General features: G+C 38.4%; 2 protein-coding genes across 3 annotated transcripts in view; one reads left to right on the top strand and one right to left on the bottom strand.

Annotated features, from left to right (window-relative positions):
* SKP2 (S-phase kinase associated protein 2) overlaps window positions 1-9,563 on the bottom strand; it is a 29,535-nt gene extending 19,972 nt beyond the window's left edge. For both annotated transcript variants that reach the window (XM_069492290.1, XM_069492292.1), the window contains exons 1-2: window positions 9,387-9,563; window positions 8,613-8,884 (exon numbers count right to left, since the gene is read on the bottom strand). In XM_069492290.1, the coding sequence (XP_069348391.1) occupies window positions 8,613-8,884; window positions 9,387-9,430 (316 nt within the window). In that variant the 5' untranslated portion in view covers window positions 9,431-9,563. The remainder of the gene's footprint in view (window positions 1-8,612; window positions 8,885-9,386) is intronic.
* Window positions 9,564-9,792: 229 nt separating this feature from the next.
* LMBRD2 (LMBR1 domain containing 2) overlaps window positions 9,793-24,412 on the top strand; it is a 43,597-nt gene continuing 28,977 nt past the window's right edge. Inside the window, exons 1-6 of the mRNA XM_069492139.1 lie at window positions 9,793-9,946; window positions 17,074-17,306; window positions 17,566-17,663; window positions 18,691-18,786; window positions 21,684-21,851; window positions 22,776-22,986. Of these exons, the coding sequence (XP_069348240.1) occupies window positions 17,133-17,306; window positions 17,566-17,663; window positions 18,691-18,786; window positions 21,684-21,851; window positions 22,776-22,986 (747 nt within the window). The 5' untranslated portion in view covers window positions 9,793-9,946; window positions 17,074-17,132. The remainder of the gene's footprint in view (window positions 9,947-17,073; window positions 17,307-17,565; window positions 17,664-18,690; window positions 18,787-21,683; window positions 21,852-22,775; window positions 22,987-24,412) is intronic.

Here is a 24,412-nt window from a genome sequence, read left to right as displayed (position 1 = left end):
CTGACATTTTAGAAGGATCACTCTGGCTGCTGTGTTCAGAATAGGAGAAAGGTGGAAGACCAATTTTCTTTGTCTTATAAAAACAATCTCTGAACAGCTATGAAACAAGAATTAAACTCTTAGGTATGAATATATAGTATAAGCCAACAAGATCAGGATAATATGACAAAGGCCAAGAAGGAAATGAGTATGCACCAAATACTGAAAGAGTGGTTAGATGAGTCCAGTGACAGCCTTTCTAGTGTCTCTCTCTCCGTTCGCTCTTCCATACCAGCTGTAGTGCTATCCTCTACCCCGTGCCCATTTCAAATGTACCAGTATTTACTGAGCATGTACACTGCGCCAGGCCCTGTGTAAGTGAGCTTGAGGACATGATGGAGAAGCACATCAAGGAGGGTGACAAATATCACAGCTGCTGCCCTGGGTAGTCCTTCTAAACAATCACGCCCTTCCCTCAATTAGAACCCTTCAATGGTACTCCCCAGATATTTAGCCCCAAGTCCAGACATCTTAGCACAAAGTTCAAAGCTTTCAGCCAGGGCCCAGCTCGTTTTTCTAGGTTTCTAATCTAGAAATATGTTCCAGCCATTTGGAGCTACCTGTAATTCTTAGAATGAGTCATTCTGTGTCACATCTCAATGAGTCAATACATGCTGTGCCCTCCTCCGACTGCTATTCATTTAAAATCAAATTGCTATTAAAGCCCCAATTACTATGGAGGGCTTCCCATGACAGCACCAAAGATAGGTCACTTACATATCATAATTTTATTATTTACTTACTCATCTGTCCAGACACCCCACTAGGCCACAAGTTCTTGAGAACAAGAACCTGATTTTTTTTTTTTACAATCTATTTCCAGGAACCAGCACAAAATCTGATACAGTCATTCATTCATATATTTATGAAACTGTACTATATGCTGAGGTCTGTTCTAACTTCTAGGGATACAGAGATAAACAAGGCATGGTTCTGACCCATATTCTGCTCAGAGTTTGAGACACACAGACAAATAAACAGGAAATTTCAATAAACGGTCATGATGGGCCACAACAGGCTTCAGGGTGCTGTGCAGCATGTGGGAGGGGAGCAATGGTCAGGGAGGCCTTCCTGGAGGAAGTGGCCTCTATAGGAGAATGAATAGCAGATATTCAGTTGCTCAATTAATGCCTGCCCCCCATCTCTCTAGGAGACAAAATTAAAGGACTGACTGTGGTCCTAAAGGCTAGGGGTAGAGAAATGAAGGCAGATCATCCATACTGACCCAGGACCGCAACCCAGGGGAGGCAGCTGAAGGTTATGTTGAAGCTCCTCAGTGTGACAACCACTCTGTCACTACCACAAAGTTCCCCCAAAGTCAACATGGGAAGAGGAGAAAGGTTCTCAAACCAAGCTCCCCAAATTGGAAACAAGTTGAAAGATAGGCTTTTCTCAAATTTTTCTCCCATTAGTCCAACTCTGACCTCTGCTGCCTCCTGCATACGTAGATCACATTCTAATATTTGATCTGGCAAAAAATTGCATACTTAGTTATTTCAAATCTAATATCTTGAGATTTTACTATGATCTGCAAAGACCATTCTGATACCAGGTGCATGGCCTCCCCAGTGAGCCTGAGAACCACGGGATTGAGAAGAAAAGCACAGCTTTGATCAGAATCCTGGCTGTGTTGCCTCCAAGTCTGTGAACTTGGGCAAGTTACTTCATCTCTCCGGGGCTCAGTTTCTTCTTCTGAAGGAAGGAAATAAAAAGACTTATTTTGCAAAGTTGGTCAATGTTAACATTAAATGATGAACAAGAAGAAAAGATTAAGTAACACAGCAGAGAGTCAAACCTTCTCTTTTTTGCCTCTTCTCCTCTCCTTCTCCCTTTAAGTCTGTAAATTTTCCTCTTTTAAGGAGCTTTTCTTTTCAATGCTGCTCTGAATTTTCACCTACAGGCAAACATCCAAGGTCTGAGTAGAGTTTGGACAAACAAGGGCTGCATGGCATGATTTACCGAAATCCTCTCTTAAGTTTGGGTTTCCCAGAAGCAGGTCCTAAGGATCTGATTTCAAGTAGTTTATTTAAAAAGCGATGCCACGAAGCACTGGAAAAAGTGGAGGAGAGAGACGTGGAAGGGAAGGAAGACAACTTGATGTATGTTAATTAGCAGGTTAATGCTTATTCAAATCTTCTGAGGACACCAGCAGACCACCTAGAACTTGCCCCAGAGTTGTCCCACTCGAGGGCATGGGTGCTCGGGTATTAATGCACCAGCTGCTGTCAGCCATTGATTGGGGGCTCAATGTTAACTCCCCAGCATTCCTGATCAGAGAAAGCTCTCAAGCATGGAATCATATCCACGTGCAAGCGAAAGCCTTTGGTATGTAGGGAAATGGTGAGCTTCAAGGGGCTACAGACAGCACCAACAGTGTATCCACTAAAAATTGCTGGGGAAAGGAAACTGGAAAAGTGTGCTGTGAAGTGCAGAGCAGGAGAAACAAATAAATTTAAAAACTTGGTGCCTCCTATTTTATTGGGAAGACATAAGAAATCAGGAACAATTAGAAGAGCAATAGGAGATAGGTAATTAAAGTGGTAAAAGGAAAATTTGGCATAGTAATGAATGCAGAGGCCAGCAGACCTAGGCAACAAAGAAATACAAAAGAACAGTCCAGAGTTAGGACGGCTTTGTGCTGCAACTTCTATCATCACCCACCCAACTCCTACTTGTCCTCCAGATTTTAGCTTAAATGGTACTTGCTTGAAGAAACATTCCCACCCAGGACGCTACCGAAGCCCCCGTTTCCAGATTTGCACATCTAGTACCTAATACAAGTCCTGGCACATAATAGGACTTGATTCGTATTTGCTAAATGAATTATGCCCTTTGCTCCCTCTTCATGCAAACTGTGACTGTGCTAATAAGGACTGGTTAATTCTTACTAACCAATTAACTACTACATGCCTACTGCTGAGGATAGAGCCTGCACTGAATACAAGAAAGTGCTCAACTGATATTTCACAAAGGAATGACTAACACTCTTATTTATAAATGGGCAAGACTGTCGGCCTCTTAGAACCAGTTTCCTCATTTGTAAAATGACAAGGATGGCCTATGACTCCACTTTGGGAAAACATTTCATGGGCACCTTACTAATGCACTAGTGCTGGGAGTTGGTTATAAGGCACAGCCCTTGCCTGACGGCCTCACTGAGAAACTAGTAAACAAATACACAATCTAACAATTAAGACTGCCATTTACTGGAAACCTTAAAAAGCCTCAGGTATGCATTAAAACACACTCACTCTAATCTTTGCAGCAATCCTGTGTACTAAGTATTTTATCATCGTGCCATCTTTCTACCCTAGCATGCTGGAAGCCTCTATGCTCTCCTCTGTTCTGAGTACTTGATTATTCTACAAGTTTAGAAAAGCTAAGAATTAAGTCTGACTTGCTATGGGAGAAGAAATCGATAAGGACTAGGGAGTGAGCAGTGGGGGGAGAAGGAATAAAATAAAGATGCTGAGAGATATCGGTGGGTTCACCACAAATGGAAGGAGCAATGATCAAGAAAATGTACAGCCTCAGCTAGCACCAAGTACCCCAGGCTCCACTCAGCTGGCCAGAGAGGATGACACCGATTCTAGGGCCCTTGGGTGGGCTGCTGTCCTAGCAGATTGGGCAGGAGTTTGTCTTCAATAGTTGCTCTAGTAACTGGCATGCAAGCTATGATACGCTTAATCTAATTTTACTTGCCATATTTAATTCTGAAAACACCAGCCATCTGTTTCCTGGATTCTTGACTACACTGCTGCAGAAGGGAAAATCCAGAGATCTTTTGTCCACTTGCCTCTGCTAACCCGACCAAGATGCACACCAGCCCCGCATTAAGGGAAGTAGTTATTAAGCCCAAGGCCTCCAGTCTTCAAAGACATGGACAGTTAAATATACTTCAGGGTCAGGAAAGGGCACAAACTGGCCAGATCCGCAAGCCTGCTCCACCCACCACTATTTCCAATTGTTCCTCAGGTGCAAACCCACCTTCATACTTCTGTAATCTCATCACCTTCCATGCTTTCCACACTCCTCTGGGAAGAGGGGCTTGTTGGAAGGTTTTCTATGTATTATCTTTCAGCATAGGTGACAAATCTTGCTTGACATATTTATTTCTCAAGACATCACTTATGTTCAGATTCAAGTTGAAAATCCAAAGTAATACTAATCATAACCAAAATTTTGACTTTTAAAATTGTTCCTCTCTTTAAGCAAAGATAATCAAATTATGCTTTCAGGAGAAGCGGGCCCTGGTACTCACATCAATTGGGTTTTTTTGTTTGTTTGTTTTTAAGGAGAGTTGCTCACTTCACGATTGCTCTTGCTGGCTTGTGTTAAGTAGCAACACTCCAATTCTCCTTTCTGGGGAACTAAAACAGATTCTGCCATCCCAGACGAGTTCTTCTTCTTCCCACAAATCATAAAGAGAAAATATGAGACCATGCTAGCTTTGGGTATTTTCGTGTTTTTGGCTAGGTGAAAAAGCAAAACTAAACCAGGGTACCCCTAATGTACTCCTCAGCCTCACAACCCTTTATTTCTATGAAAGACTTGCTCAACCCTGGGGTGTGGGAGGAGTAATGAAGAAACAATGGAAATTGGAACTTGGGGAGTAAGGCATGGTGTATAAACTCTGTGAGCACGGGGTGTTTTGCCTGTTCAGTGCTAGAACCAATCCCTTGAATGGTGCTTGATAAACATTTGTCGAATGAATGAAAGGAAGCTATGCAACAAAGAAAGACGACTGGGGAGGACCCCATAAAGGATCTTCCAGGGCTGAGGCTTCATTAATGGGTCACGAAATCAATTTAGTGAGTTTGACTAGCATTTTTCTTTTATTTAAAGAATGGACTAGAATGGAATAGAAAATATCTTAGTAAGGGGAAATATAATTTTGTAAAACTTTTGTTTCAGATACACACCCAGGATAGCAATGTAAAATATATTTCTTACTAGTTAAAAAAAATTGGGGGAAAAATGTTTGCCTGAGGGTATTAAAACACAGACTCCCAGGCTCAAGCCAGCACTTCTTGGATCAGAATCTCAGGAATTTTGCACTTTGAACAAATTCCCTTGAAGATTCTGATATACTCTAAACTCTAGCCTCTCCAGTCTGAGAACCACTGTAGGGTTTGGAATTTCAAGGATTTAACAGCCATGGAAAAGCTGATCAACAAATTAGTTCAACTCTGTTTTTATGGCCATCATCTGTTTAAAGGGAGGGGACAGGCATTTCATGATCATAAATAAAATTTGATTGTCCTCTTCCCGTCTATTACTGACCTCACCGCTGGGCCATTTCCTCCCCACTCCTTCCGTACACTCACCCAAGTGGCCAGTGAGACCTGTTCTGGTAGAGGTTGGCCACATAGCTTTTATCTTCCAAAATAAACAGATGCAGAGGATTTAGTTGCCAGCTGTGAGGCTGGATTGGGGCCTACAGGGAGAGATTGCTTAGCAAAGAACCAGCAAAAACTCACAGCCCAGGGCCAGTCATCAGATATCTATGTCAAGCAGGTGTGGCCTGTTCTACTCTAATCCTGGCATAGCTCTCAGCCACCTGTCCTGACAACTGCAGACAAAACTCCCTGGAATGACTATCCAGCCACACTGGAGGCCCAGGCTTCCCAAGGCCCACTGGGAATCCTCGACACCAGCTGTCCTTCATCCTGCACCGTGGCGTTCACCCCGCCCCCGACACCAATTAACCAATTTATATCATGTGTAAGTCCATGCACATTGGTTTCCCCACAGAGGGAAAAATAATGACTTACGTTTTGTTATTTTCATGTTTACTGTAGGTAATAACAAACACAAAAGTCATTATTTTTCCCTCTCAATTCAAACATAGATTTTTGAAGTCAATTTTAACACTCTGGACACTGATTAGACCATTGTTTTCAGATCCTCCTCTCTTTCCTCAGACCCTCCACTTTTGCTGAGCAGAAGGAGGAGGATCTTCCACATCCACCTGGGTGGGAATCACCATGGTAGCCCTTCTGCCTCTGGGAAGTTTTGGGTCACCCTGGCACAAGGGATCCTTCCCTCTGGCCCCCTACAGTGCTCATTGCCTGAGCTACTCATCTACTGCTAGTCTACTAATTTCCATGTATTGCTGTGTGTGAGCTACTCTCATTCTTTTATTGTCTTTTCTCCTAAACTTAATTGCAAATTCCTAGGAGACAGCAACCATCCCTCAAACTTCTGTATCGTTCCCATAGTGCCTTACCTAAAAAATGCCTTTGTTTACATCAGCGTATGTGACTGTGGACGGGCATACAGCAATCACACTCATGTCAAAAGCCATCGGCACTGGACAAGTTAATCAAAGTCTGTTCATCTTAGCAGTTAGTATCTTTCACCACATTTGGTTGGTCAAGCACCAAAGTGCTATGGCAACGTTCCAGATGCTAAAAATAGCAGTGAACATTAAATTTTGAAGAAAAAAAATTCTGCACTAACAGGGTCAGACTAACGGTATTAGGAACAAAAGACAAAGTCAACTAGCTTCCCAAATGGTGTCAGAAATTTTGCTGACCAATATTCACTGGGTTATTTATTGAGTGTTAGGTACCAACAGCATCTTAAGAGCTTTTTACGTCACTCTCATTGAATCTACACAACAACCTATGAAGTAGATATTATTACAGTACTTTATTTTACAGATAAAGCAACTAAGGCAAAGAAAGCTCAAATACCTTCCCAAGGCTGGCAAACAGCAGATAAGGGTTCACACCCAGATCTGTCTGCCTTCACCACAACCTTCTATTGTCACTCTCATTTAACTCCTGATGTGGATTCCCAGACCGTAACTTGGACAAAGTTCCCTCTCCTAAAGAAAGGGTCGAAAACAAACAATTTTTTTAAACCAAGCAGGCAAACAAGCAAGCAACCAACCAATCTATTCACCCCTCTGCAAAAAAAGCCAGATGGGAGAATTTAGAAATATACTTATCTACCGTGGCTCTGCAATATCCCATCTTTATGTTTTAAATCTCTCTCTTCTTCTCCATCACCTACCCAATTTCAGTTTAGACTCTGATGACCTCTTCTACAGACAATTTCAACAGCCTCCTAAATTCTGTTGACTCTAATGTTAGACTATATCCAGAATCTGACCACTGTTTAACACCCCTCCCTTGACCCCCTAGTTTAGTCTCAACATATCAGTGTGTCCTTTTAATGGGTTAAATCAGGTCAAATCACAATTCTGCTCAATATTACCTCTAACCTGTTCTCCCTCTACTCTCCCCTTTGCTCATTCCATTCTTGGCATATGGTTTGTTTCCTCGTTCCTCGAACAAAAATGTCATGCTTCTGCCCCAGGGCCTTTGCACTAGCTGTTTCTTTTGTTTGGGGCTCCTTTCTGCAAGATATCTGCATGGCATTCTTCCTCACCTTCTTTATGTCTTTGCTTAAAGGCCACTGTCCAATTAAGGCTTTCCCTCAATACCTGGTTTAAAAGTATAATCTATCTTCCCACCCTAGGACTTGCACTCCCTCTTGGCTTGCTCTATTTTTGTTCTGAGCCATAGCACTTATCATCTAACATACTATATAAAATATTTATTATGTTTATTGCATTCCCTCATTAGGATGGATGACCCATGAGGGTAGAAATGTTTATGTTTTGTTCACTATAATATTCCCAGCACCTGGAACAATGCCTAGCACATAGCATGTCCTCAGCAAATATTTGAATTATTGTTTTAAATGACTTACTGGCTAGAAAAACTGATAATCCCAGGTCAATGTCCTATGTTTACCCTATGGCTCTGAGTACTCAGGGTTCTGATCCATTCTGGGAGATACTCATTTACCTGCTTGAGAAACCAGGGGCTGGGGAGCTATTAAAAGGAGAATGATATGGGGAGTTCTACATTTCAGTTAATCCACTCCAGTTCTGGGAGATGGATCTGGGGAGAAGGCTGGAATTATGAGCTCATTCCAGTAGTTCAGCAAAGAGATGATGAGAGCTTGACAAATAGTTACTAAACAAGAGCGTGATGATTGACTGGATGTTGGGGGACGGTGGGAATCTGACTGACTCAGGTTTTTGGACTGAATGACTGAACAGATAGTGCTGGCAATAATGGAGACAGAGCATACCAGGAGGAGCCCATTTGGGAGTGGACCCAAGGAGATAAGTTTCTCTACTTAGTTGAACACCCATTTAGCAGTCCACTGATAAATAACTAAAGTGATTAAGGCAAAAAGCTTAAGGGTCAAAAAGCAGCAGATTATAAGCAAAGGAATCCAACAAGAAGAACATTGTTTATGTTTTCATTATCAGTGACACTGAGCTGGCTTCTGAGCAGGCAGATTCCCTTCTAAGGAAAAACGCAGGGATGTCTTCTCATCGGTTAAAATTTTCAAGTTGACTGTGCACGAGAAGATATATACTTACCAAGATTCTTGTACACTTCAATGACAACTTGCCCCATTTCATTGGAAAAGAACTGCAGAATTAGGCAATTTAAAAAGGGATCCGTCATAAAGATCCTTGAACAAAGGTTTACCAACAACAGTTCAATCCACCCCTTACATAACTGAGTTTTACCCTCATACTTTACCGGGAAAGTTCTCTCTATTTAGTTTAGGCCTGCGGACGATCACAAAGTCTTTGTCATTCCCTTTGCTCTTCAGCCGTTTCCGTGGGGGGCTCTGCGGGTGGCCCAGGTTTGAGAGCAGTTCCTGGGGGATGTTCTCACTGTCCACCTCCTCCTTCTCAAGGGCAGAGACCCCCATGCCTGAGAGCAGTTCAGAAGTCTTGCTGGAATCCCATCCCCACGTGAAGCTGGTGGTAACGTTGCTACTCTGGTCCGGAATCTCCTGGAGGTGCTTCCTGCAGAAGCGCACAATACCCCAGTTCCTTTCGAAAACACACCCATAAATAATTCCAAGGCAGGCATAAAAGAGCTGCAATTGATGCACTGTAGAAAACTTTCACGACAGCTACTAGAATTGCATTTTTTACATGCCCTCGGCGAGTTCCCAAGAATTAAAAAGGAAGTAACAGAACAAGTCAAAAAAAAGCTTTTTGATTTACGATCGTGCCGAAGGCCTCAAGCATTTCTTCCAGTGGAGGGAACTGACAAGAAAAAGAGGGAGGGCAATCACATAGTGATTGAAAACGGTAACAGGAAAGCCCAATTAGGGAAGCCAAATAAAACCGCAAGCAGATCCCTGCACTAAAGCATTCATCCATCCACACTTTCCCCAAGAAGGAGCTAAGCAACCATCCACATAGCAGCATTAGTAACAATATTAGCAAGTAGCAATATTCGCGGCCTAAAAGAATTAAGACAGTCCTGTTCGTGCACTGCCCCTTTTTGCAGTCGGTTTACCTGTGCATGGCGTCCACAGATTCGGGCGTTTTAAATACGTGCATTAATTGCAGAGCTGCCCGCCTCCCGGATTCCCGCTTTGGCGCGCGGAGGCTCCAGGCGTGCAACTCCAGCCCCGAGCAGCTAGACCCGCGAACTCTAGCAACGTTCCATCTCCGCCGCGCGCGCACTGCTGCTCTGCCCGCTCTCCTGCGCGGCCGCCATCCGCGGCCCCGCAGCCTGCTGGGAATTGTAGTTCCTACCCGGTCTCGTAGTCCGACTGGTTCGCCACTACTTCCTTCTCTTGCAGCTTTGCCCGCCTTCGAGATACCCACAACGCTCCGCGGGTGCGGGGTTGGTTGGCCCTCCGGGAAGCGGCTAGGCGGAAGTGGGCGGTGCTCCGGCTGACTGAGACATGTCAGGCGCTTGAGCGTGGACGGGTTTTCTTTTCCCAGGAGCCCGCAGGCCTTCTGGTGACCGCCACGGCTGTCGCCTCCGAGCGTGGGTCCCAGACCCTGGACAGCTGTGGCGGACGCCGAGTTTCCCGGCCCCTTCCAGACGCTGTCTGGCGAGATCGGACGGTGAGCCTCAAGGGGAACGCGGGAGGCGTTTTGGGGTCTGGGGTACGGGGCCGAGCTTAGGCAGACATGGAGGGGAACCGGGAGATCCCGAGCGGCTGCTGCCGCGGGGCCTGCGTCCCAGGTTGTTGAGTGGAGGCGGTGGCCTGTCCCGCCCGCCAGGTGAGAGGCTGCGAGCCGCGGGCGTCACTCCTGCTCTTTTTGACAGGAAGCTGCTTCCTCCACCGGGGAAGGGAGAGGACGGTCCTTAGAACTGAGTCTGTGGACAGGATCCTTCCCTCATCTGTTAAAATAGGCACGACGACAACAACGCACGTATCACAGGCTTTGTATGAGGATCAAATCAGATTAGGCGTGTGAAAGTGGTTTGCTAAACTAAAGCGCAGTTTGAACGAGAGGCGGTGGTTTAATTTTAGGGGAGGAGTGACCCCAGGTGGTCCTTTGTGCGGTGGGAAGGTTGCACATCCCCTTGCAGCCTTGATAAGCCTCATAAATGGAAATAAACGGACGGTGTTTTGCAAAGGGCTTTACCGGTGTAACGCAGGGGGCCACTAACAAAGCCATTGGTTGCTTGTTTTGGTTCAACCCGCTACGTCTGTTTGCGTCGCCGCCTAAAATCGAGAAGAGTTTGGGGGTGGTTAAAGTAGGGAGCGTGCCATATTCCGGGTAGGATGACCATGCGAAATTCATTGTCCAAACTATGCTACAACTGTGGCCCCAGGAGAACAGTGGAAGAGGAAAAGGGGATGAATTCCAACCCTTATAAAAATGAAGAGGATTTGTAAAGTTCAGAAGTAAGCAGGCTATCACGTAGTGCAATATTCAGTAATGCTGTATGACCCTCTATTTCTCTGAAAAAATGATTCCTGCTATAGTGAAATTAAACCTCCCTTGCCCAGGTATGTATTTGTTTCAAGCTTGGTCCATATCTTGAAAAGTAACTACCTCCTGACAGGAAGGAATTCATGATCCTTTAGTTTGTTCTTGAAAGTAGGTGAGATTGGTGTAAAGAAGGGATCTGTTTCACAAATTGATTTTGATTGAAACTAGGTGAAAAATACTAGGCAGAGTGTTCACATGTCATTATATTAATGTTAAATGGAAAATATTTTCAAATGCAATATCCTGATTTTCACAGTTACCGTTATGTTACTTTGACTAAGAAGAAAGCAGTTGCCTTTGTTTGAATCTATCTCCTTTCTATAGTCTCCTTCAGGAAAGTGAACAAGACAGAGGGAGCTGTACACTAATGGAGGAGAAAGAATAAATAAAAAAAAATATGATGCCATGATGAGAATAAACAGTTTTGAGATACAAAATTCTGAGCGGCCACTTCAGATATAGATCTCATAGATAGGAAGGTATAATAGATGGGATGATTCTAAATTTAAAGATGAGAAATATTTACGTTCAGTGTAGGGTTTAGCTAGGAGTCCCCTGAGAACTAGAATACTTGAAATATCGAAATTAGTGGACACAAGGTCCTCTCTTGGACTTCAGGGAGAGCCCATCAACTTTGAAAATCAGTCTTTTAATACTGTGATAGATATTTCATTAATTTGCCCTGGTAACAAATACTTCAGTTTAATAATATAGGAATAATTTCTTTCTTTTTTTCCTTTCTTTTCTTTCTTAACTTTCTTCCCTTCCCTTCGCTTCCCCTCCCTTTCCCTCTGCCTTCCCCCCTTCCTTCCTTTCTTCTTTCACATTCCTTCTAATCATGGCTGTTCTCTTAATATAGTAAATAAAAGTCTAAATTAGTACATGCAGTTGTTTTTAAAATAAGGAATTGTGTCCATTGAGGACTTGAGATTACTAGCTATGTGGAAATTGGTCACTTAAAGAACTGTGTTGTGGTTGCTACTGATATATTTCATTTTTCTGATTTATTTAATTTTACTCAGTGTACCCCATGTTCCATTTTAATAAGACATATGCCATATTTCCAGAACTAGACTTATTAGATCAGTATCCAGGACAGAGAAACTATTAATACATTTTTTTAAATAACTGCAAATTATATTAGGGTAAGTAATTCCTAGTACTCTTTGGAAGCTTCAGATAGAATTCAAAGTGACTTTGTAAATTGGGAAAGTGTTTATCATACAACATGAGATGCGTGGGTGAGACGAGCAGTATCAGTTATGCAGAGTCAAAACCACAGCATAACTACAAGATGATCAATATTAGGGCATAGGAAGGGCCAAAAAGGACTGACCGTCATAATTGACTACAAGGCATATACATATGTTCAGTAGTATGTTAGTGCCATTTTTGGAAATCAAATATAGCAAAGAGATACTATTTAAATAGAAAGATGATGTGCTTTTTCCTTAGTTCCATTATAACATGGAATAAATCCTAAAATTCCTTTAGTTTTTTCCTTATATTATTTAGCTTAGGTGAACAAAAGGCTGAGAACAATTACATAGCAAGAAGTTTCTATCTGCCAATCAAATTTCAAGAGGATCCTTTTCCCTTGATTAATTTTAAAGTAGATCTTTAATTCTCTGCAATTTAATGCTCTGTGATAGATAGATTGGGGCAAGAACAAATTTGCAACAAGTTTTCTACTTTTCCTATGTAGATTAGAGTCATATATTACCCTTAAATGAAATAATGGCAGTATTATCTGTAAGGTAAAAAGGTTTAAATTCTATATTAAATATGACTTGACTTTCTTAGCGTTCTATCTTGATATATCTAAATGAAAAATAGAATGTTTCTAATTTGTCCCCTATGAAGACTGAACAAATTAAATTTTTTAAACAATTTAAATTGCATTAAGAAAGCATGTATGGATTGGGGAAGAGACATATAATTGTGATCCAGGCTGTGTAGTCAGGGTGCCCTGGTTTGAATCTCAGCTTTTCCACTCACCAGCCCTGGGAACTTGGACAAATTACGTACCCTCTCTGTGCTGTTTTCTCTGATAAGCAAGGATATTAAATCCCTTTCTTACTGGGTTGCAAGGTCTAATTTGATAAAGCATGGTAGATACTAGCATAGAATTTAGTAAATGCGCACTAAATAAATGTTAGCTATTTCTTTTTTAAAATTATTTTGTTTTTAGGAAGAATTCTAAGGATTATGATCTATCAAAATGTCTTGCAATATCTATACCTGGAATCTTTAAGAATTCATTGAAATTTCAGTTGTTTTTTTCTTACTTGTGTACATGGTTGCTACCTCTTCCCTTCATTCCTTGCCAGAGGCATCACAGTTTGTATGTATCCCACTGTCCTCAGAGGGGCTTGTCACACTTGGGAATTCAGGTTACCAGGTTTGTTTGCCAACTCAGCTCTTAGATGGCTTCAAAAAATAGTATGACTTTTTTTCATTTTTAGAGTTGGAGTAACAGTCTCTTGTGGTATTCTACATCCTGAACTGGACTCTCACTATTCCTGAAGTCTTTGAAATGAGAATAATGATTATGTTTGGTAGATTTACATTTTGATTGGTGGTAGAAACCAGATAACTTCATCATTCACTTCCAGTGCCAGTTCTTTTGAGTTTCCATTAGAATCCTGAGTTACTTCCTAGTTTTTATTATTTCATACATCTGAGTAAAAATACATGTTTAGGTTAACAGTATCAGAGTCTGATGAATCATTAGGTTCTATTCAGAAATTTTTCATTCAGTTTCAGAATCTTTGGTTTTGGCAAAATTGTTGTCAGTGTTTTGTTTATGTTCCAATCAATTGCTACCAATTCTTCCTCTTCCCCCGCCTCAACATTTGGGATTCTTCAAATTACAAAATTATCTCAATCTCTAAAGTTTCCACTCAAAGTATAGTTAGCCTAAAAGAAAGATCAGCCATAAAGTACTCAGAAAATAGTACTCCAATTCAGTAACATTAACATGCTAATTAGGAAACCATTATAAAGGCATTTGAAAGTAATATTGAATAATATCTTGATAATTGGAAAAAGATTGAATTCAATTTTTAAATGTTTAAGATTTTCAGAGCCAGTGTTTTGAGGGATACAATATGCCTGTACATCAGACGCTAAAATTTGATCGAATGAATGAATCAGCATTTTGATTTTAAGTAAAACTAACTTTTGCTGCTGTGGTGCTAATGCGAACCTAAAGTTTCCTTTTCATTTCTAATCATATGGAACTGAATTTTTATTTGCCTCCATCATAATCTTTCCCTTCCTTCTCCTTCTCCCTCCTTCTCCCTCCTTCTCCCCTAAACCTTGCAACTTCTTATTTGACTTTAGGTACAAGGTTAAAAATATGGACTTTAAAACCGTTATTTTCTCATCTCAGCTTAGGAAAACCCCAATTTTTTTCTCCAATTTGATGAGACTCCTAGTCCTAACCTTGGTCATAAGAAGGCAACAGAGTTCATCCTGAACAGAAGTCGATGATGTGGTAAACAGAGTAATAGATGTCCGAAGATGACTATTCCCTAGTCTCTAGAAACAGTAAAGTGATTAGATTATCCAGGTGGGCCCAGTGTAATCAGAGGAGGCCTGAAAAACAGAGAGGACTACACATACACACAAAGTGTATGAAGAGATGGGAATGTTAATTTGCTTAAGTATAGTAATCATTTCACCATGCATATGTACAGTATATAAAAACAGCATATTGTACACCTCAAATGTATACAATTAAAACAATAAAGATATATAGAGTCAAATACAAAGACTGGAGAGAGGCCTCTAGAGCTAAGAGCAAATGCCAGGCTTGCAAGGAATCGGGGATCTCAGTCCCATAACCATAGATAGCTAAGTTTTGCCAACAGCCTGAATGAGGTTGGAAATGATTCTTCTCCAGAGAGAAATGCAAACCAGCTGACCCCTTGATTTTAATCTTGTGAGATTCTAAGCAGAGAACACAGTTGAGCCCCACACTGCTTGGACTCCTGACCCATAGAAACTATGAGATAATAAATGGGTTTTGTTTTAAGTAACTAAGTTTGTGGTAATGTTACAGCAGCAATAGGAAACTAATACACTGAGTATGGGAAAAGATGTAACCAAATCTTTTATTACTAGAATAAAGGTTCCATAATTCTGTTTATTCATCTATAACATTTTAAAGTACTATGAATGAGAAATTGAGAGCCATGGGAAAAAAAAAATTAATGGCTATGACAAGTTTATAACTGATTTTTTTTTGTTTTCTTATGCCCATAATCTTACCACTTATTATTAAAGTTTTCATATATTTTATTGTTATCTTATTCTTTTTATGCATATTGTGTAAGAATATGTGGACCTCACAATTAATTTGAGGGTAATTTTCTAATGCTATTAAACAATCTTAACAAACATTACTTTTTATACTATAGTAATATTCCATCATCTGGCTCTGCCATACTTTATTTAGCATTTCTTTGGTAATCTCTAGTATTTAGTCTTTTTTCCATATGATTGTTATATTCCTTGCACTGGACAATTTCAGGTAAGTCAGTATCTAGATCAAATCATAAAGGGATTTTCAGATAATATGTTGTATTTAAACTCACATTGAATGAGTTATAAAGCTGGATCTTGAAGGTGATAATAGTTGTCATCAGCACATTCTATTACATAGCTTTCAGCTAAAACTACTTGATCTCTGCTTGGCTTTAAAATATTTGCCTTACTCTTATTGTGGTATTAGTTTTTTCATAGAATATGAAATTTGAAATTTTGAGTAATAGTTGATAATGTGCAGTTTTAAGCCTTTTGAGTTGTAAAGGCTTAATATAAAAATATAAAAATAATGTATATACTAAAGTATACAGTAATGTTTTTAATTCATTTTTTATTCATCCAACAAATATTTCTTAGTATTACTATATGCCAGATACTAATTAGAGACTTGGAATATAGTACTGAATAAAATAGTCAAGTCTCTACTCTTCATAGAGTCTACAGGGGGAGGTGGGGGGACGAACAGGGAGCAATTAATAAATATAAAGAATGGGCATTATATCAGATGGATAAGTATGTTGAAAACTAGGAAGATAAGGGGACAGAGTGATGAAAGTTGTTTAATTTTAGGTTGAAATGCACAGAGGAATGGAAAGAAGCTATAATAATATAAAGAAATGGTGAAGAAAATAGTTTATTAAATGTGATTTTTATTCGTGATATTTCATGTAGGAATATTTCCTATATGAATTTAAATTTACCCTGTTACAGTCTCAGACTTTCTGTGTTCTTTTTATAACTAGTTTTGGGCGTGGATGTTTGTTGATTTGCAATACTTTATTCTGCTTTATTATATGTTATTAGGTTACATCACAATCTTGATTCTCTATGTTAAGATATTAATTCCTTGTAATATTGTAGTCCATAAAGGTAAATTTTTTTATTTAAGAGTAGAGAGATATCAAGCCATTTGCTGATGTCTGTATTATCAGCTTTTATAATTAAGAATATTTTCAAATATGTGACATTATTCAATCATCATTGATAGACTTTCTGCATATAAAATAGGTAAAGTAACTTTCTTTAAAGAAAATAAGACGTATGTAGATAATGGGAAGTGCAAGTGTATTTTATGAAGCAGTAAATGAATGAGAATTTCAAGTCAGGAAAGTTGAGTTGTTAGACAAAATTAACACAAATGAAAAATACTGTTTTAAACAAAGGAAAGGTTACTTTCAAATGGCCTCTGTCTTTCTATTACTCCCTCTCTTTTAGAAAATCAAATTATGGGATATATGGATGATCTTAGAAAAATTTATTTTACTAAGTATGTAATTTCCTAGGACCTAGTCAATAGCTTATTTGTAGAAGATATTCTGCTAGGATTTATAGCATTAAGAAACAAACTCTAAATGACACCGTATTGAAACTGTTCACATCTAGTATTAAGAATTTCTTAATTTGTAATATCTTAAGAACTAGTGTAATTTTTGTTAAAATAACTTTTTTGGGAAAATACAATGTATGTGAAAATTTTAAGGTGTACTTCAAAAAATAAAATGTAAGTACTTGAGGACAGGAATTATCCTTGTCATCCAATTCATAATCCTGGGGTGGGATAAAAAAAGAAATTCATAGTCCAGTGTGAAGCATAACAGTTTTCAAAGAGTTTATTAATACATTAATAAATATTTAGGAAATTTCCAAATAGTCATTTCCAATGTTAATGTTGCATTTTTATTTTTTATTTTTTTCAGTTTACAGATATGGTCCAGACCTGTACATGAATAACTTTGGTTAGAGTGAACATTCAATAATGAGCGGTGCAGCTTTGGGACTTGAGATTGTTTTTGTCTTTTTTCTGGCATTATTTCTACTTCATCGATATGGAGACTTTAAGAAACAGCATAGACTTGTAATTGTTGGAACGCTGCTTGCTTGGTATCTCTGCTTTCTTATTGTCTTCATACTGCCTCTGGATGTTAGTACGGTAAGGGGTGAAACTGATTTTCACAATTTAAAAGACAATTGTAGTCATACAGCATGTTTGAAATAATGTTGTTTCTGAAGACGGCTAAATTATATATGGTTATACTTATATTTTGAATTTAGATTTTATCTTAGAAATTTAATCATTAAAAAACATAGCCAGAAAGGTAAGTTTGGGTAGATAGATTTATAAACTCTAATATCCCTCCAATTACTTAGTAACCTTTTGATTCTCATTTTAAAACCATTCATTGCTTTAGACAATATACAACCGGTGCAAGCATGCTGCTGCAAACTCAAGCCCTCCTGAAAGTAGCAATGTTACAGGATTGTATGCAACTGCTAACCCCAAGCCAAGGTATTTCCTTTCTTTTTTTTTTTTTTTTTTAAATATAAGTATTATAGAGGGAAAACTATTTTAAAATTGCCAGTTTTTACCATTCAGATTTTATATTTGTAAGAGCTATCCTCATTCTCTACTGATCCCCCCACCTCTATTTTTCACTAGTAGGCTTTATTACAGTGTGTTTTATTTAAGTCTGTGTTTTAAATATTGGCACATGGGCCTTTTAGCAGATCATAGTGAGAAACTTGAAGAAGACCTGAATTTTTAGTCCTGGTTCTTCTTTACTAAGTATCTGACTTCCAAGATATACTTTTCCTCTCAGCCCATCTCAGATCTAAAAAATGGGGCATGCATTTTCTCTTTTGGCTATTTTACATGATTGTAATAAAGAACAAGGAGGTTATTCTATATTTATGGTATTCTTTTCATATTGTACATCCTCTGAAAGTATTATAGTTATAGATCAAGAATGAATAAACTTCAAATTGTCAAAATGTTATATAATTCAAACAGAATTATAGATGCTGGCATGCATCTCCATAGGAGTTATGATATATATTGACTGATTTAATTAGCATTCCAGTTTTCAGGGATTAATTGCCTAATGTCTTACCTGCACCACTCCCTGCAAAAATAAGTAAATAAATAAAATAACCAGCTCTATAAATGGGGTGAGTGTGTATTTTAAAGGTAATCATTAGAGATTTGATTTCATGATATATTTGCTTTTTAAAGACTGTTGCATTTTTAGTCTATTAGTTGAACATTAAGTCCTCTTTTTGCCCGATGACCAAAAATACACTAAAAGTTGAAAACTTAAATGGCATTCCTCTCTAGAACAAACTGTTTTGTTCTCTTTGTGTGTGTGATTTTTTTTTAGTTTGATAGCTTTGAATTTTTAAGTTTTTTATGAACTTTTGAGTTAGAGTCAATAATTTAAAATTTGAATCTGAAAATTAACTTTGCCACATATAAATCAATTGCATAATTGAAGTAGTCATTATTTATGATTACTTGGCTTTAAATTTTCGTTCAACAGCCAACATCCGTGTTTCAAGCCATGGAGTTACATTCCTGATGGAATCATGCCAATTTTCTGGAGGGTGGTATATTGGACATCACAATTTTTAACATGGTAAGTGGCATGGAAGGATAAAATTTTTAAAGTTTTGGCTAAAGTAAAAATAAAATGCGGTTATTTTTCAGTGAACATTCATATTTTGGAACTTACTTATGTCATTTTTTTTAAATCTGTATCTTCTCCCTTTCTGTTGGGTCAAGTCTTTCCCATCTTAAAAAAGAAAAAAGAAAAGAAAAGAAAAACCAGGCAAACAAAAAATAGAAAATAGAAACAAAAGTTTTCCTTGTCACTGTTTCCCTCCAGTATTGCCTCTCTCTTGACCTTCAATCCAGTCTTCTTCCAGCCCCATTATTGTATGAAATTGCTCTTGCTAAGGTCATCATTATCCATTGGTTTTCTTTCTATCTGCTTAGCCCAACCTTCTGAATTTCCTTTATGGGCTCCATTTCTGTGGCCTATTTCCTAAATATTGGTCTTTCCTAGAGTCTCGTCTTTGGTCATCTTGTTGTCTTACTCTTCCTGCATAGTTGTAATTATAGCCATGGTTTCATTGGCCAGTAATGCATTCCAAATCTTTTTCCCTATTACAGCTTTACTTTTCTGCTGTGCGCCAGACTCACAGTAACCCACTGCCTACTGAGCATCTCACAGGTATTCTGCAAACAGCTAAGCTCTAAAACTGGAGGTAGTGATCATTGCAGGAGAAAAATCACACAGCAGAGTAGAGTAGCGCCTCTCTAAAATCATGCTTCTTAAATTCAACTTGGCCCTCAGCATTGCCAGAGTTTCCTTCTTTGTTTCTTTAGTTTGTTTGCTCTTCATTCTCTACAACAAACGTTTCTAGTCACTTCAAACTTCTGCTGTCCCCTTTGTGGCTCTCTCTCTCCCCTATTCCCAAAAAAAAAAAAAAATCACCATTACTCTTAGCAGATGACTTGACTTTATTTCTACCCTACAGTGAAAACAGGAGCCATCAGATGGCATCTCTTTCAGCTTCTCACCAACAGACCTACCTACCTGCCCATCTTCTCCCTTACTTCAGGGATGGAAGAATCACTCTTGTTAAAGCTAATCCTTCTTTCTGAAATATGGATCCCTCTCCTTCAGCTTTTGATATAGACATATAGCTTCCAGTTTCAACAAAGCATGCACAGTTCTCTCATCCTTTAAGAAGAAAAAAAGGGTCTGGGCACGGTGGCTCACACCTATAATCCCAGCACTTTGGGAGGCTCAAGTGGAAGGATCTCTTGAGACCAGGAGTCGGAGACTAGGTTGGGCAACACAGAGACCCTGTCTCTACAAAAAATAGAAAAATTAGCCAGGCATGGTGGTGTGCATCTGTAGTCCGAGCTACTCAGGAGTTTGAGGCAGGAAGATCGCTTAAACCCAGGAGTTTGAGGTTGCAGTAAGCTATGATGACATCACTGTACTCTAGCCAGGGTGACAGAGTGAGACTCTGTCTCAAAAAAGGAACAAAAAGTCTCTCAACTTAAATCCCTTTCCAGTCTCTACTCGTTGACCTCATCACAACGAAATATTTTTGGGAGACTTTTTTTTTTTTTTTTTCAATTGAAGTATAAATTTATACTGAAAAGTTCACAGATTATGTTTAGTTTGACATTTTTCAAAGTGAATACACCCATACACCAGCACTCAAATGATGATATAGAACATTAACAATGCCCCCAGAAGCCTCCCTCTTGCTTCCCTCTCCAGTCATCCCCCAACAAAGGTAACCATGATTCTGACTTCCATCATCATAGATTAGTTTTGACTGTTTTTCAGCTTTATAAAAGTGGAGTTATACAGTATGAACTTTTTTGCATCTCTCTTTGCTCACATATTTGGGATATTCATCTATGCTGTGTTGTATGTATCCATTTTCTGTTCTTTCCATTACTGTAAAATACTCCACTTTATGTTGATACCCTAGTTTATCCTACCCAGCCAAACTTCTTAAATTCTCTATATTTGGTATCTCCATTTTCTCGTTGTTTACTTATTCTTCAACCCATAGTTCTCTGTTTTCTACTCTCCCTCTACCACTCACACATACAAGTCCTGAATTTACTTCTCTTGGCAACATTTGATTCTATTGTTTATTTTCTCCACTTTCAAACCTCTCTTCTCCCAATTTCCACTCCATATACTCCTTGGTTTTCTTCCTTGCTCCACTTCTGTTCTGTTTCAGTCATCTTTCCTGGTTCTTTCTTTCTGTTTCACTACCTCTCCCTTAAAAGTTGATAATTCTCAGGGGGCTGTCTTAGTTCTTTCCTTCAGATACTCTATACTCACCCTTTCAGATCTCATCTACTGATGCCATTTCAGTACCATCGATATGGTAATGACTCTGGAATCTATCTGTATTTCTAGTCCTCTTTTCTGAACTCTGAAGCTGGATAGCCAGCTACGTCCTGTGCAACTCATCTTGGACACCTCCTACGTACTATTTCAAAGTCAGTAAGTTGACAACCAATCTTCTTCCTTCCTGCTGCTTATTACTACCACCATCACCCTTACCCCTCTCAGCTAGTTCCAGTTTTGTTCCCTGTCAATCCATTCTCCTTGCTGAAGCCTTAGAAAACTAAAATTTGGTCATGTCTCCTTTATGTTAAAGAAGATATTTCCTCATTATTCTTTCAGTCCAAATTCTTCATAAAGGCTTTAAAGGCCTAGTTTAGACTGCTCTTTACTTATCACACTGTTGCATTCCCTGCTGGTCATTCTGGTCTGCTTTACTCCCGGTATTGTGCCTTGCTCTCTCTTGTCTCAGAGCCTTTGCTTTTCTTAAAATTTAATATTACAAAAATAATCATCCATTGTAATTTATTCAGTATTAATAATCATAGTTATATTTATTAGTGAGAACTATACATTAAAATTCTGGTCTTTTGAGATTATATAGACATCAATTTTTAAAATTTTTTAAATCATTTTTTCCATCTGTCTAGGATTCTCTTACCGTTTATGCAGTCATATGCAAGATCAGGAGGGTTTTCTATCACTGGGAAGATCAAAACTGCACTGATTGAGAATGCAATCTATTATGGCACCTATTTGCTGATTTTTGGAGCATTTTTAATTTATGTAGCTGTAAACCCACATTTGCATTTAGAATGGTAAGAAAAGTAGTCTTCTTAACATTGCTTCTGTGTATGTTCGTACTTTTAAAAATTCATTTTTATCTCATATATACAAGTAAACAGACATTTCATTGAGAAACATATTGTTCTATGTTTTATAGATTCCCCAGAAAGAATATCTGAATAATCCATATTACTAAGAAAGAAAATAGGGAATGACATCTTTAAATATAGCTTAAAAGCTCTATTTAAGGATTTATGCTTTGTCTAATAGCTGTATGTTAAAGGTAATAACTCTAATGATTTTTGGGTAGAATTTCAAATTGTCTGTATGATAAAATATCTGGTTTTATTTTTCATTGGAACTTGTGAATATTTTTTTTCTTTTTGTTCTTGCTGTAGTTTGGGGCCTATTTGTTCTTAATGTTGTCTTAGCTATTTCAATAAAATTGAAATCTATTTTATACTTATGATTTGTTATATATGTGAAGAGATAGGTCTGAAAATTTAGGAATAGAACAGCAGTGATAGGCCTCACTGTTGCATTCCTGAGATTTGTGTATATCAGCTTGAACACAGGTTAATTTAAAAATTTTCTAGGCTTCTTTTGGTTAATACTGAATAAAAAAGCACCTAATGGAAAATATTTTCTTTGGGAAAATATATACGTATTTTTATCGTGAATTATTCTAGATTCTGATTTTAACTGTAATAGAAGCAGTGTTTGCTGTGTTAAAGTCCATTTCTGTAATTACATTTTATTTTTCCATTAAAATACGCAGATTATCTGCTGTTACTGAGTAGCTGAGAATTTGAAGATCTAATTTTTTCATATAAGATCTTATTCAACCTTTAGTATAATTATTTTCTGAAAAAACATTTAATACTAGTTAGTTTCATTTCACATTTTTGTAGGAAAATATATTTATTACAGCTATCTGCATATGTTTTCTATCTTAGGAATCAGCTTCAGACAATTGGGATAGCTGCTGCAAATACATGGGGTCTGTTTCTTCTTGTGTTGTTGTTGGGGTATGGCTTGGTGGAAATTCCTCGGTCATACTGGAATGGAGCAAAAAGGGGTTATCTACTTATGAAAACTTATTTTAAGGCAGCCAAACTGATGACAGAGAAAGCAGATGCAGAGGAGAATTTAGAGGATGTCATGGAGGTAAGGAAGTTTAAACCTTACAAGCAGTAGTCACCAGTTGTATGCATCTTATTTTTGTTATTTTTGGTTTCTTGTGGGTAGAACATTGATGGGCTTCAGACTGCAAATTTGGTGGTGTGCAGTCCTTCTTGATGTCTCATTCAGGATGACTTCTTATTGGCAGTTCAGCCTCATGAGGTGTCATATCCATCTTCTAACTGACAAAGATTCAGGGAAAATATATCCAATAGTGTAGGACTATGCATGTTGTCTTGGGGTAACTTTTAATAGTGACCTTTTTTATTGTCCAAAGTCTCCTAGATTAAATGATAAGCTGTATGGTTACCCTAACATAGTAGAAGTGAAAATAATGACCAGAGGATCCTTCTTCCTGAAGGTGTGACCCAAGGTAATCTCACCAAGTCTGGAAACCTCTTTAAAGAACAATTGGCATAGGAATGTGTTTCTGTAAGTTTTGTTTCCTGTCTGTAATGTTAATAAGGCACTTCATTTTACTTGTAAAATTTAGATGACTTGAACCAACTTCATATGTTGGTGAAAGTATAATTTTCAATAATGTACATAAAAATATGCAACAAATGATAAAATTTTACTGTGTTAACTAATAATGTTGTTATGGATTTAAAGAGAGATTATCATAGTCACCTCACATTTTCGCTCCCATGGGAAAATATGCCACTCTGATGATGTTACGCTCCAAATTAAAACCTCCTATTGAAGGCTTTTCACTCATGTTAGAATAAATTCCAAAATGCTTTAATGCAGCCTAAAAAAAATGATTTGGGCCATGTTAGCTCACCAGCCTTATCCCAAGCCTCTGTCTTCCTTACACTGGTCAGTTTTAGTTTCTCAAACTTGCTAATGATGATGAAATAATAAACAATTCTATAGACTTAATATTTGCCTAACACTTAACTTTGGTTCCTCAAACTTAGTCACAGGGATAATTATAGCAAACAATTATATAGACTTAATATTTGTCTAAGACTTTCTAAGCACTTTACATATATTAATATACTTAATTCTCATAATTTTGTAAGAGAGAGTTTTTTTATCCCCGTTTTATAATTGACAAAAACGAGGCATAGAGAGATTATTAAATAACTTTCCCGTGTTCACACAGCTACTAAAGTGATAGAGCCACGCACTCTAGTTTATGCTTTAATAGGACTGATAAACATTTTCTGTGAAGGGCCATATGCTAAATACTTTAGGCTTTGTGTGACATATAGTCTGTTTACAAGTACTCTGTTATAGCATGAAAGCAGCCATAGCCAGTGTATGAGCGTGGATGTGTTCCAATACAAGAACAGGTGGTAGGCTGGATTTGATCTGGTTTGAAGGCCCCTACTCTAAATCATTATACTCATTGCTTCTGTTTTCTGTCTCTCGACAGAATACTTCTCCCAACAGCATGCTCCTTCCA

The sequence above is a fragment of the Eulemur rufifrons genome, chromosome 17 (assembly GCF_041146395.1).
Source record: "Eulemur rufifrons isolate Redbay chromosome 17, OSU_ERuf_1, whole genome shotgun sequence".
Classification (NCBI taxonomy): Eukaryota; Metazoa; Chordata; class Mammalia; order Primates; family Lemuridae; genus Eulemur; species Eulemur rufifrons.
Note: the sequence above shows the minus strand (reverse complement) of the source record. Positions and strands in the feature narration are given on the sequence as shown.